The 15137-nt window shown below is 37.0% G+C and overlaps 1 protein-coding gene across 29 annotated transcripts in view; it reads right to left on the bottom strand.

The window, feature by feature from the left end:
• Positions 1-15137, bottom strand: part of VTI1A (vesicle transport through interaction with t-SNAREs 1A) — a 367718-nt gene that overhangs the window by 327567 nt on the left and 25014 nt on the right. The window contains exon 4 of one of the 29 annotated variants that reach the window (XM_074002721.1): positions 6635-8959. The exons of the other annotated variants lie outside the window; for them this stretch is intronic. Coding sequence (XP_073858822.1) covers positions 8795-8959 — 165 coding nt within the window. The 3' untranslated portion in view covers positions 6635-8794. Of the gene's footprint in view, positions 1-6634; positions 8960-15137 lie in introns of those variants that run through there. 29 annotated transcript variants of the gene reach the window in all.

The raw sequence follows: 15137 nt of genomic DNA, 5'->3' as shown, positions 1-15137 counted from the left end.
AAATTTAAGTTAAATTCTGAGATGACAGTCAATTTTTAAGTTAAACTATTTTGACAAAAGTGTTTTCTTCCTTTCAGGTAAATATATTATAAAAGACACATAAAGTAGAAGGGATGGCATCAGCCAGAAAGACTAAGTTGGAGTAATGATTTTTGAGTTATATATGGAAGGCCATAAGGTTACAAGCAGGAGGAGAGAATTCCAGACAGAATAGCTTGTATAAAAAGACAACTAGGTGAGAATAAGTGAAGCAACTATACATAGCAAGGTCAGATTAATTTGATCACAGCAAGCAAATAAAGACAATTTATGCTTGTAAAATGATGACGCTTGGGGGTCAGGGAGAACGGGGAGCAAAACGAATGCTAGAATGCCAAATTTGGATTTGATCCAATTGCCAATGATAAACCTTGCATGCCTCTCAAAAATGCAAGATTAGGCCAGGCACGGTGGCTCACACCTGTAAGCCCAGGACTTTGGGAGGCTGAGGCAGGCAGATCATTTGAGGTCAGAAGTTTGAGACCAGCCTGCCCAACAGGGTGAAACCCTGTCTCTACTAAAAATACAAAAACGAGCCAGGTGTGCTGACGCACACCCGTAGTCCCAGCTATTTGGGAGGCTGAGGTAGGAGAATGGCTTGAACCGGCGGGGAGACAGAGGCTGCAGTGAGGCAAGATCATGGCACCTCACTTCAGCCTGAGGGACACAGTGTGACTCTGTCTCAAAAAAAAAAGGCATTAAAGTTTGTTCAATTTTATCATAGTGTTTCTCAACCCAGATGCAGAGTATTTATAAGACATATATGCCTACACAAGCATCCTTAATCTGAGGTCACTCCTCCCTTTAAATAGTGATATCATCTCTATCTGAAATATTACTGTTTTAACAGAACCATACACAATACACTTGCAGTAAAGAGAGAATAAATGTGGCAAAATCAAAAATATACTATAAATAGAAGAATGTGGATGTGGAAATTCAGAAATTACTGTGGCCTAGGGATTGGCCATGAAGTCAAGGGAAAAAAAAGATTGATGTATAAGTGCAAAACTTACAGTACTGGTGGCCTTTGAGTGTGTTATTGTAGGGAACATTATCAGTTATTTGCACTTTTTGTTACATTGTATACTATTTAGACCTGTGATATTATTTCTAATGGTTATTGTGTGCAGTGAATATAAAAATCTTAAGATCTTGGATTTAATAGTGTCCAAAACTCAGATTTCCAAGGCTAGTTTTAGATTTAAGCAGAAAACGAGTCTATTAGAAACAGAGCAAGTAAACAAGAAAACATCAAGGATGTACCACATAAGGGCACTGTAATAAGGATTGCCAAATGTGTCTTTTCCACGTATTTTCCAAAATACATTTTCAGGGCATTTTCATGATGCATTATTTCATGATTAACCCATTGTGAGGTAAGTGAAACAGGTATCATTATTTCCACTTTACAAATGAAAAAGGGAGGCCCCAAAGTGTAGTTAACCTGCAAAAATTCTCAAAGGCGGTTGGTGGCCAAGGCAGGATTTAAATCCAGGCCTTCTAACTAGAAGTTCAGTGCTCTTTCCAGTCCACCCCACTGCTGTCCCATATAAGCCTCCATAAACCAAAATTTTCTGCAGTGCTACATGGCATTCTCAACTGTTTGATCTTAGCACAGACATACGTGTGGTAAAGTGTTATAAGAAGTGTTTTAACATGAAGTATGTGTGGGACAGAAAGGGAGATTCATAATAGTTCCCTTAGGTTCACTTATTAACCCAAAGTACTTTGTGTAGATAAACAGAAGGATGCTACAAAAAGATCCAAGAGACAGGAAATGAGCATGGGAAAAAAACATTTAAAAATCAGAAAAATGTATACATCTGAGCAGTTGCAATCATTTAAATGGGAGCACCACAGAAAAAAGTTCTCAAGTACAAATCTTATTCCAACAGCTGCTTTTAGTGATACATGAAACAGTAATGATAACAGGCTAAAAAATAATAAAAACTTTGAAATAAAGTTAAAAGATACAGGCAACTTAAAACTAACATCTTTTCTCTACACAGAAAGGTTAAATTGTGAGGTTGACATTTGCATTTGTTACATTGTCAAGGCTTTCTATCAGCATGTGTACAAACAATATCTAAAGATGTCATCTGCATATTTATACCAAAAGAGCTTATGAACCGGACCTGTCAGTATATTTTAACATCCTTCCAAAACGTCAGCTTTCATCAGATATAAACACAACATGTTTAATTTATTAGTTTGGTCTTAATATAAAAAGTTGACAATCATATGTCACTATAACTACTGATAAGGTAAATAAGGACTACAGGAAAATGTCAAAAACTTATTGAAATGTTTGCTAAAATATAACATCAAATCATATATATCAGCTCTTCTCTGGCAATGAACATGTCATATTTTCCTACACATGGCTACTTCCAAAAAGACATGCTCAATGGACCATTTCAGAAACTTCATTCTTTTCTTTTTTTCTTTTTTTTTTTTAGACAGAGTTTCACTCTTGTCGCCCAGTCTGGAGTGCAATGGCGCAATCTTGGCTCACTGCAACCTCCGCTTCCCGGGTTCATGCAGTTCTCCTGCCTCAGCCTTCCCAAAGTAGTTGGGATTACAGGCGCCCGCCACCACGCCCAGCTAATTTTTTTGTATTTTTAGTAGAGACGGGGTTTCACCATGTTGGCCAGGCTGGTCTTGAACTCCTGACCTCAGGTGATCCACCCACCTTGGCCTCCCAAAGTGCTGGGATTACAGGCGTGAGCCACCGCACCTGGCCAGAAACTTCATTCTTAAAGCATCTTAATTCTTAGGTATGAGAAATTTAAAAGAAGTCAGAACAAAGAAAACACTTACTGTAACACATGGCATTATTATTTTGTTCTATTTAAGTTAAATAAAAATTGCATTTAAAGAATAATTCATACCGGATGCAACTTTTTCACTGGAATACTTTTGTGTGCCTATCATTTATCACAGATGTTTCTCCTAAAAAGTTTGCTTTACAATCATAAATCTTGGGTCTTAAAATTAATCAACAGGCACTTGTTGAACAGCTACTATATACAGCATTTGTTAAATACTTCAAAAATACAAAAAATAGATGACCTACTCTCCTCTCTTGAAGATCTTATAATTGGTTGAAGTAATAAAACTTAAGTAAGTGAAAATCAATAAATCATTTCAGCTCTGACAAGCAAATAGTGTGTAAGTTGATACAGGTTACAAATATGTGTCAAGGTGAATGGAAAGAAAATCTATCATGAAGGCCTAGAAAAGACTTCACAAAGGAGGTGAATAATGGTTGTGAAATCATAGACATGGAAGACATATCATTATGGGCCTAATAGATGAAGTGGAGCCCAATATTCCAAAGCATAGTGATTGTCCGAAACTGCATATAGAATAGATTTAAAGCAATGTGAAAAGTTTCACAAGCCTTAAAATGCCAAGTATTCAAATTTTCAGCATCATTAAGCAACAGTGTTCACTGACCTTGGAGAGCGCGGAGGCTGACCTCTGCATTTTGGAGTCGAAGAAGCTGAGACAGAATGACTTGCCCAATGGCACTCAGCTAGTTAGTATTAGAGCTGACACCCACAGTCAGAACTCTTGACCTTGAATCTAGTGTACCTGCTGCTGCATCACACTGCCTCTCTTGGTTTACAGCCTATTCGAAATAAGTGTAGGTTGGTTATGAACCAAGTCATCTTTAAACTCTACACATTAGATGAACAGAGAATTTAGTGACTCTTTAGATATAAATGCTATAATGGAGCATGATTTAGTAGCTTCAAAGTCTGAGAGACTTGATTTCAAGTCCTGGATCCAAATTAGGAGACCTTGGGAAAGTGTGTTAGCTTTCATAACCTCCTATGTCTGAATTATAAACTGGCTGTGAAGAATAAATTATATACAACGTGATATCCAGCCTATTAGATGCCTTTAATTGTTATTGTTAATCTTCTCTCTCTCTCCCTCTGAAATCCCCATCAACGTCATTCTAGACTGAGTGGCTCTCAACCAGGGATAATTTTGCTCCCAACGGGATATTTGGAATATCTGGAGACATCTTTTGATTGCCATGATTGGGGTTGGGATGGCAGCCTGCTAGCATTTAGTGGGTAGAGGCCAGAGATGTTGCTAAACTTCCTAGAAGACACGGGACAGCCCCTCACAAGAATTATCCAGCCTCAAATTTCAATAGTGCTGAGGTTGAGGAACCCTGTTCTAGACCAAACAGATTTACCATTACCACTAGTGTTCAGTTAAAAGAAAAATCCTGTCTTTGCTGCCCTAAAAGGCAGCATCCTGACTTTGCCAAAGTATCAATATCAGGGTAGAAATGCATCAGACACTCGAGTTTATGCCATGGAGTAGGAAAATAAAATTGGGTTAACATTCATTGTCGTGCAATCCTCCTGACTATTTGCATGCAATGGCAACACTGCAGCTGAGCCTCTTTATGGATTTTTTTTTTTTTTTTTAATTGGAGAACTGGCAGAATTCTTTAGGCAAATTTAAATGTAATGATAACATCAGTCTGTACTTTGAGACATTTCTTAGTACTTCCTAGATTCCAAAAAGACATCAAAAGCATCTGGATACCGCAGAAGTAGGCAGATTGTTGCTTGAGCACCAACAAACTGGCACCTGAGACAGTTGCTTCCAACATCCTTACCCTCCTGGAAGATACTGGGTATCTTTCCTCCCCATCTCTTCGGCTTTTAGTTTCTCCTACGCCTACTTCTTTTCTCTCTTTTTCTTTCCCCTGCTGTCTGTGCCTCTTGTCACTTGCCAGTGACAGTTGTTTAGCCCCAGTCACGACAAAACTCAAAAGAAAAAATACCTTGAGTTTGTGGCAAGGTTTCAGCGATGCTTTCTTGGAGGTAAGAATGAGAAGCACGGGCATATGCATAATTTAATTTTCACTTCCTAAAAGATTTTGTAGAAATAGTATTAAAAGAGACCCAGCTTTGAAATACATTACCAAGGGCACAAAAAATACAACTGCTCACAATCTATTATAAAATATGACTCACTAATATTTTAAAAACATAGTTCACATTTGGAATTTTACTGGGTTAAAAAGAATGCCTTTTCAGAGTGAAAAGCAAATTCTTAGTGCAAAGAGACTATTTTAAATAAATTTGGTCTTGAAAATTTTTCTCACAAAATGCCAAAATATGGCCTATTTTAAATATTAGTGTGAGCCACAGTGCCATCTGCGGTCATTTCTCATTCAAATTAGCAAGCACAATTTGACTACTTTGGCAGTCTCTAAACAGAGTATGGAGAAAGCCCTCTCAGATATAAAATGCACTGACAAAAACTTCACCCCAAATCTCTATCTCCAGACACATAGCAAGATTATATCCTCAGAATCCATCTGAGAGTACAACAATTAGCTTGAAAGAAGTAAATTTATATGATGAAAACATTTTGAAATTACATACTTTCATAAGGACAACCTCTCTGATTGCAAAGTCCATAGCAGAATAATGTACTCATGAACCAAAACTCTTTAATCCATATATTATGTTAAAAAACTGAGAAAATAACCATTATTTTGCTTTAAGAAATATAACAGATTTTAAAATAGCAATTGTTTAAGACACAGGATAGTATTGTTTTCTAATCTGAGTCTTCTTGACTACTATTCAGAAATAGTTTTTATAAGTAATTTCATAATTAAAAACTCTATCCCTTGATATCATGATCATTCAAATTGATACCATAAGTTACGGGTTATGTTAAGTTAGAAATTTTCCAATCTAGCCACAAAAGGAACTTCAATTTTCCCCCTAAACAAGATACAAGAAATCCTCTAGTAATTGTACTATCAAGTTGTAAGTTATTTTCCCCACACCAATGCACAGCTATCATCATTTGGAACCAAGTAGATTTTCTCTCTCTTTCTTTCTGTTCCAAATTTACTCGGCTTACTGCCAAGAGAAAATACAGACACTGGGGAGGCAAAGAGCAATTCTGCTAAGATCAATGAAGATGCTGGCCATAACAGAATCCTATTTATCCATCACATCCGTACTTCTTTTTCTCTGATTAGAGATTACTAGCAATTTCTTGACAATTCTTGTACAAAATTAAGTTAAAATCAGCCTTACAAGACTTCACAGGGTGAAGAAAAAAATGGATATATATAGTACCTCCTATTAAATGCAGAAACAACATACAAATACAAGACTTTTGTAACTATATTTCCCTTCTTACAAGGGAGTTAATATGCCTGTATCCAAAGCAGTTAGACTGCAAATTTAAAAAAAAAAATTCATATGAAGACATTCCATTGGCATTGGCTTAAGGTAGGCCAAAGAGACAGTCAGTATGCAATCAGAGACTGAGGGTTTTGTTTTCTTTTTAAGCTTAATTGAAAATTTAAAGTACTCATTTTGCCACCTAAGCAGCAAAATTATTCATGTCGTGGCTTTTCTGTTTTCCCCAACTAACACCTAATTTTATACCGAAAGGAAATTAAGTTTTAAAATAGTCTGATACAGAATAAATGTAAAATACTGGATTTTGCCAACTTTAAATTTTTTATTTAAAACAATAACATTAAAGATTAAAAGGGAAAAATAAAAATAAAATCAAATGGCACTGCAACTCATGTGGAAGAAAAAGCTTTATTGTTTCAGGTGCTTCATTAAACATAAAGCCACCATATTACCCAGCACAAGTAACCTTTCAATAGTGTCTAATCCCAAATGAGATAAAAGCTGAGCTGCTCAACTTAACCAACAAGGATGTGCCAAGCTCTCTGGCTCAGTTCCCCACACCCTGGCTCAGTACCTCCTTAACTCTGCTGCACAAAGAATCACCTGAGATTTAGAAAAACCTTCTGATGCCCAAGTTGTACCCCATGCCAATTAAATCACAACATCTGGGAGTGGGAGCTGGGCATCAGAACTTTTTTAAGATCCTCAGATTCTAATGTATAGCAAAGTCTAGGATTCAAGGCCCTAGACCTATATTTTACACCTGGAGCAGTTTCAAACACTCCAGTCCTCCCCTTCCTCCCTTCCACTGTCCCCCCTGCCCAAATTCTTTGTTCATGTTGTTCGTTCAACCTGACTACACCCTGCTTCTCTCAAATTCCTCCTTATCCTTCCTCCTTATCCAGTCTCAGTTTGGACATCACCTCCCAGAGGGTGCCTTCCTCAAAACCCCCACTTCCTACACACGCATGCCCGCACCTATGTGCGCATGCGCGCGCGCGCACACACACGCGCGCACACACACACACACACACACACACACACACACACACACGGGTTGGATGACCCTCCCTGTTTTCACATACGATCCCATCTGTACCTCTGTAATTGTGCTTATATACCACAGTATTATAATTATTAAGGCAACAAGCTCCTTGAAAAATTTGTCTTATTCATCTTTTGGCCACTTGCACAATGTAAGTTGTTTATAGTAATCTGTATCAAAACAATACCAAAAAATTGTTAAGAACCACCAAAATTAAAACTTTATTCAAGTGACTAAAACACCACCAGCTCGAAAGTTCTTAGCTTCAGTTTCCTCATTTGCTCTTTAGTTTGACATTTAATATTACTTGTTTTACTACTGAGAGCCTGATTCAAGTCATTTTCGCTTCTACCATATTATTTCTAGCTGTGTATTACACTGCCTTCTATGTGTGTGTATACTGTAGGCCAAGTTCTCAGTATGTAACAATACTTGGAACTTTTAAATTATAGGGCTATTTTCTTGCTGTCTTTAGGTATGTATGCCAAAGTCAATACTTTATTAATATGAATCACAATATGTAACAGACACTTTCAGAAAAGTTTAAATTTATCCTCTGAAGATTCAATAATTGAGTCATCCCACTGAAATAAACTAGCAATGGACAGATTCACTGGAGAAAAGGCATACAAATTTATTAATGTGTACATGAGATCAAATGTGAGATTCAAAGAAGGTCCAGATATCTGAGGTTTAAAATGCATCCTCTTCCTAGAGGAGAGGAAGATAGAGGGGTGTGGCCAATTTTAAGAGGTAGTGAATAATATTTAGGGGAATTTAATGAGCCCAAAGATGAGACAATAGCTTGTAAATGATTATTTTCAGAAGTAGAATGGGATGAGTTACGGGAAGGTGGGGGGTGAAACTGCACTGTTAACAATGGTAGTCTCATGCCAAAAAAAGTCTCATATGTAATCTCTCAGTGCAGCTCTCAGAAAAATAAATGAAAATCTGTCTGGCCATGGTGAGGACTTTGAGTCTCTTCTCAAGTGGTTGATTTTTCCTGGTTATTTGATGAGATTCAGAGAGAAAGGGAGTCTTAAGACAAGTGCATTTCCGTTGGAAGAAGTTTTCGTCAGTCAGATGAGGGAACTTCCAGAGAGAACCCCTCCCTGTGCTGGGGCAGGAGCAGGGGGTGGGGGTAAGGTGGGAGAGAGAAACAAGAGAAGGTTAGAAAGTCCTTGGTTCTGAGGCAGTTTCTAAGGCCTTCCAATTTCCTTTAATTCAAAAGCAGTCAGCATGTCTAAAGCCCCATATTAGAGAGTCTTCCTCCTCTCCCCCTAAATATGGTATATATTAGGCCAGAGTCTGGCCTAGTAAAGAAAGTGGCTTTTTTTGTTTTGTTTTTGAGACAGAGTCATGCTCTGTTGCCAGGCTGGAGTGCAGTGGTGCAATCTTGACTCACTGCAACCTCTGCCTCCCGGCTTCAAGCGATTCTCCTGCCTCAGCCTCCCGAGTAGCTGGGATAACAGGCACATGCCACCACGCTTGGCTAATTTTTGTATTTTTAGTAGAGACGGGGTTTCACCATGTTGACCAGGATGGTCTTGATCTCTTGACCTCGTGATCCTCCTGCCTCGGCCTCCCAAAGTGCTGGGATTACAGGCGTGAACCACCGTGCCTGGCCGACAGTGACTTCCAAATGTTGCTGAGACTTGTCAGTTATTAGAAGCTAGAGAGGAAATGGGAAGGAAATCCAAAGTAATCCAATGTGTATTTTGAACTCTAGATAAAAACTAAGTGCAAATATAACTCCAAATAGTAATATAATACAATAACAAAATGATATAAAATAATATGTAATATCATATTTCTTCTTCCTTTAATTCTGACTCTACTACCATAGGGTGATTAATTTCTGAGATGTCTTCTACAAAACAAAATGTGCTAGAATACAAAAGCAATCCAATTCAGAAGGTCATATTCGAGAATAAGATGGAGGATTACACGTTTTAATCCTTCGCATATGCTCCCGCAGTTAGTCCACTGAAGCAATGCGGAAGAGGGTTTACATTTTCAGGATATTTAAGAAATTTTCTGACCTTGAGATACGTTATCCTCTAACCTCTTTTATAGCATTACCACTTGTTCACAGGAAAGTCACTGAATAAAACTCAGTGCAGTTCTCCAAGTGTTTTATTGTTATCTATTTGACCCTCTCATTTTCCCATTAGGTAGGCAGAGTTGGTATTAGAATCTAGATTTGCAGATAAGGAAACTGAAGCACAGAATGAATATGCCACATGTCCAAGGCCTCCAATCTACACTGCCTGGGCCTTTCTATTTCACTTTCTCTTTTGATAGTATGGTCACATTTAGCTTGCACACAATATTAGAAAAGTATAGAATTAACTATTTCTAGCAATCTAATAATATATACATAATATTTTTGAAGTATAAATAGAACATTCAACTAGGAGCCCAGGATCATACAAAGATGAAATGGTTAGCGCTGAACCACATTCATTCAAAAAAGTAGAAAATTTTAAACGTCACTGAAACTAAAATGAATATAAATCTGCAAGATGCTAGCTATGAGGATAGTAATTTTCTCCTAAGCTTTACTTTAAAAATTACATTTCCATAAGTAAGACAACTCTAGCCTTACTTCAGATGAATTTTTTGTAGACTAGGTTTGTAGAAAAAGGTCAAAATAAGAAAAAAAGGATACAAAAAATGTCATTCAATATGCAAAGATGCAATACTCCCTTATGAAAATCAAAAGGTACCAGATAAAAAATTCAGAAGAGATTAACAAAGGGCATCCTTGTTTTAACGCACAGAATACAGTTTTAAGAAACTCATTTGATTTCTATAATCAGACATTTCACACCAAGGCCAATGCTGTGCAATGTGACTTTCCAAAGCATAAAATCTAACACTCTTTCTCCATTTTACTAATGCAATTGCAGGTCAAATTCTTCATAACTAATAAAAGAAGTCTTCATTTCACAGTACATTTCCAAGTCCAAGACAGTGGTAACTTGTTTAAATAATACTTAACAGAACCAAATGGAGAATAAGAAAATTTGGACATTTCCTTAGAATCTTCTCTGATGGAGCTTGGCCTGTAATAGCTTTGGAGTATTTGCAAAGACATGAGGAGCCTCAACAACTAATAAAATGCACTGCGGATGAAGTCACGTTTCTTGAGGTTTCCCAGTATGATCGCACTTAAGCATTTCAGAGGCATTTCTAGTGAAGGCTTTTAATTAATGATCTGATGAACTTCTTAAAAGAAAAGCCCAAAGCGCAATTTGACTGCACGGTTGTTATTTGTTTTTACTCCTAAAATACAATTTATCCAGTTTGGGGAACTAAAGGACATGAAGTCAAACAAAACAATATAAGCAAAAAATGAGACTATTTGTACACGTGGTCCATTTTCTGCTAGGCTTACGAGGATTTGAAATCATCAGAAAAGTCTCTGGCAAAATCTATTCTAGTCCCAATTTAACTTCTTGTATAGGAAAGCTTAAAATAGTTGACATAGCAAAACTCAACTACTATTACACAGTGTAAAAATCTTCACCCTAGAGATCAGATCTGGCTCAGTTTTTAACACAACCAGCTAAATGCACCTAAAAGCTATATGCTAAGTCAAAAGTGCCTAACCCATTTTAAATTTTGCTCCACGTCTCATAAATGTGGAACTGGGTAAAGACAATAAGAATGGCATAAAAGCAACTGAAGACTTACGAAAAAAGAAATGAGACACTGGAATCATGAGGTGTCATTTCAAATTGCTACCTTACTTCAGTTTAGCAAAGCACAAAATTGACACACTTTATTCAAATATTTTTGTAACCCTAGGGCCAAAGTGTGAAATCTTCTGGTTCAGTTTGTGGTATTAAATTGTGAGTTTCAAGATTTCTAGAACGTAAGCCTTAAGAGGACAATGAACATGTGCACATCAGTACCATACTGAGCCATCACCTTGAGGCCTCTGGTTCCTTCAGTAACATCACTCCCACAGCATCACTGTCTCTTCTTTAATGTTTGATATTTTACCAGGAGAGTGACTAGCAAGTACATTCATAAAAGGCATTTCATTTAAAAATCAATTAGCTACTTTTCTTTCCAAGGAATAGTATACCATACATGAAAAATGACAGTGACTCAAAGGGAAAGCCAAGGAAAAGGCTTGTCTTCTAAACTATGCAGTACTTTTCCCAGGGAAATTAAACAGAGGTTCCACTCGGTTCCACTCGTCTTGATAACAAAGTTTCTGGCCATATATTTGCAGAATATCGGACTATTTATGACCATGGGACAGTCTGTAAGCAACCACTAAAAAGTTTACTATTTATGAGCAAACAATTTAACACTAAAACAAAGCTGGCTTTTTGACGATGGCAATTAGCTTCTTCATGTTCCAAACACCAAATAACATTTTCCCATTAATTTTTAAACCGATGTGGCTTTAACTTAAAATAAACTGTACATCAAAAGAATGGAAAATAAACAGCCAGGAACACAATTTGACGAATTGGATTTATTTAGCTTATTTATCTAAACAGGGACCACTGGATCTCTTTAATAGGCTGACAGTTGCACTGGGCTGGTTAATAAAACATTCAACACAGTGTCTTCAGCCAATATAGAAATGCAAATCCCATCAGAAATATTTTATTCATGAGGCAGTAATTTCAGTTACTAGCATAGTTTCTTTTTTAAAAAATGGCACTCTGCAAACAAACAGTGCCATCTAGTGCCATCTAACAATAAAGCCAAATTTGTCATCAGTTTATAATTAATCTCTCAAAATCTTATCTGGTTTTATCTTTGCTCTTTATTTCCTAAGTAAGATCAAAGTCACTGGGCAAAACAAACAAACAGAAGTTGCTAATAATTTGTTAAGTTATTTAAGAAGGATTATAAACAGAAACAACTGTATGAAAACCAATAAACTACACACACATATAGAGCAAGTTAGCACTGTTTCTGGAAAATATATACTTCATCTACTTGGAAAACTCAAACAACTAGAAATGCCATAAAGTCGTAGCAAAAATTTGCTCCTTATGCCATAAAATGGTAGCATAGCTACAATTCCAATGATGAAAAATTATTGTTAAGTAGGTAGGAAAAAAACTACAATTGAATTGCAGAATTCAATCAGGAATCTGACATGAACTTAAAAAAAATTGACACGCACATGACTGTGTGGGTGCATATGCACACAGATATCTGCATCAGGGCACGCTTCAGCTTTGACAACGACTACAGTGAACATGGAAATTATTTTACAGGTTATAAAATTCTACAGAAGCTAAAGGCAAACACTTTCAAGCCCAAAGTTGTCATCAGAAAAATAGTCACATTGGAAGAAAGTGTCAGAGTTTCCAAAGTGAAGAAAATCTATTAAGATCAACCTCAAATTCAGCACACAGGACTATAAAATCTTTATAAAATCACATAACAATAAAATCAATAAAATCTTTAACACATAATATTATTCTAATCAAGTGTACACGATGAGGAGGGAAGGGTCAAGAACACGAACCTTTTCTAGGCTCTTGGATAAGGAGGGCAGGGTGATACACAAGCACACATCAGCTCCCAGAAGGCACTGACAACAGGTAACGATAGATTTTTGGCAAATTCTCTGCCTGCTGGGTCCCTTTCCTGTGTTGGCCTTTGAAATTAACGGGAGCTCTGTGAGAAGACTGACCAAGGTCAAGGCCAGGAATAAGAATCCTATAGACAATGAAGGGCAACTGCATGATGATTTTCTAACAGTTTCACCTAGCAGAGCCTTAGGAACGGAGAACCAACTTTTTAAGAAAATGAATGCAGGCCAGGCCTGTAATCCCAGCACTCTGGGAGGCCGAGGCGGGAGGATCACTTGAGCCCAGAAGTTGGAGACGAGCCTGGGTGACATAGGGAGACCCTGTCTCTACAAAAAGATTTAAAAAATAGCCAGCTGTGGTGGCTCGCACCAGTAGTCCCAGCTACTCTAGAGGATGAGGTGAGAAGATCACTTGAGCCTAGGAGGTCAAGGCTACTGTGATCTGTGATTGCACCACTGCACTCTAGCCTGGGTGACAGAACAAGCCCCTGTCTTAAAAAAAAAAAAAAGAAAAAAAAAGAATGAAGAAAAGAAAATGAATTCAAAAAAGGAAAATAATGGGCATGCACATGCACATAACATATAAATAGAGTAGTACTTTCTCTCTTAAAGGTCATAGTCATATCCAAATAACTAAAAGAAATACTCTTCGGTTTCTGATTAAGAAATGTTAAGTATGTAAAATGGATTTGGGGTAAGGCCAGAATCTGAGAACCATGCACATTTGCCAGCATTACTAACATTAAATGTATCTTCCATGGAAGAGTATCTTAGAAAAAGGAATCTCAGTTGTATTTAATTCTAGAGTCTATAAAATCCCCACAGTCATAAACAACAGTATATTTCTTATATACTTGTTTGTGGATTAAATGAATAATGCATGTAAAGTACTTAGTCCTGGTTTGCCTATGATTTTTATTTTTAAAGTCACATTCTAACACAGAGAAAATATGGAGAAAGAACAAAAGTGATCTGATGAGCCACAATAAAAATGTAGTTCCAGGCATATTTTATTAAGAGCCATAAAACTGTTAATACCCTTTCACTTGGTCATCTGCCTTCTGAGAAACGATCCTAATTAAATAATCATGTTCAAGTATGTCCACTGCGGGCACAATAAATGATAGAGGAGGTAAATGGAAATATAGTAAGATTCAAAAAAAGGTTAGCTAACATCATTCAAGGAATATTATACACCCATTAAAATGATCAAGAATTTACAAAAATGGAAAATACTAATGTTACAATCTTTGATTTTAAAAAAATGTGGGATGGGTGTGGTGGCCCACACCTGTAATCCTAGCACTTTGGGAGGCTAAGGTGGGTGGATCATGAGGTCAAGAGATCACGACCATCCTGGCCAACATGGTGAAACCCCGTCTCTACTAAAAATACAAAAATTAGCTGGACATGGTGGCGCGCACCTATAGTCCCAGCTACTCAGGAGGCTGAGGCAGGAGAATCGCTCAAACCCAGGAGGCGGAGGTTGCAATGAGCTGAGATCATGCCACTGCACTCCAGCCTGGCAACAGAGCGAGACTCTGTCTCAAAAAAGTAATGTGGATCAAATGACCTCATTGTTATGTAAAATGAAACAATAAATTATGCAAGGGAGAAGGGGAGAGAAGATTGGAAAAAACAAACCAAAATAAAAAATATGGTTCTTTGGGGGTAACAGGGCTACTGGTGATTTTTTTTTTCTTTTTTACTCTTCTTTATTTTCAGAATATTCTATAATGACCAGGTATTATATTTACACAGAATCAAACAACAAATGTAATTTTTTAAAATATCAGGCGTATTCATTAAGTGTACACAGTAAAGAAAACTTTCTTTTCTGAGGTAGTTCTGTCTAGCCTTTCACATTTCTTTTTAGAATGCACTTATGGTCCTGTAAGAAGGATCAGCTGATGCTACGGTTACCACATATTACCACTGAGACTACCCAAACCTCTAAAACATGTTTTCATGGTTTTCCATAGCTTCCACAGAAATAGAAGTAAAATATCCCAGGAAGTTGTAAGTACAGAAAAGATAAAATGTAAACAGAAGCATACGTTCTTGACCTTTCAACAAAAATCAAAATTTAAATTCACCTTTCTCATTTGAACTTCTTTAGTCTATCTCAGGTTTAAAAAAAAAAAAAGAATATGGGTACTGGCTTTACTCATAAACTCAGATACTCAAGTTGTCCATTCACCTATGAAAAGAGAGAGTACAGGTAGTATCAGTAAAAGCTTCAAGCTGTTCCACAACATCCTTTGAACCCTGACCTAAG

This window comes from Macaca fascicularis, chromosome 9 (assembly GCF_037993035.2).
Source record: "Macaca fascicularis isolate 582-1 chromosome 9, T2T-MFA8v1.1".
Classification (NCBI taxonomy): Eukaryota; Metazoa; Chordata; class Mammalia; order Primates; family Cercopithecidae; genus Macaca; species Macaca fascicularis.
Note: the sequence above shows the minus strand (reverse complement) of the source record. Positions and strands in the feature narration are given on the sequence as shown.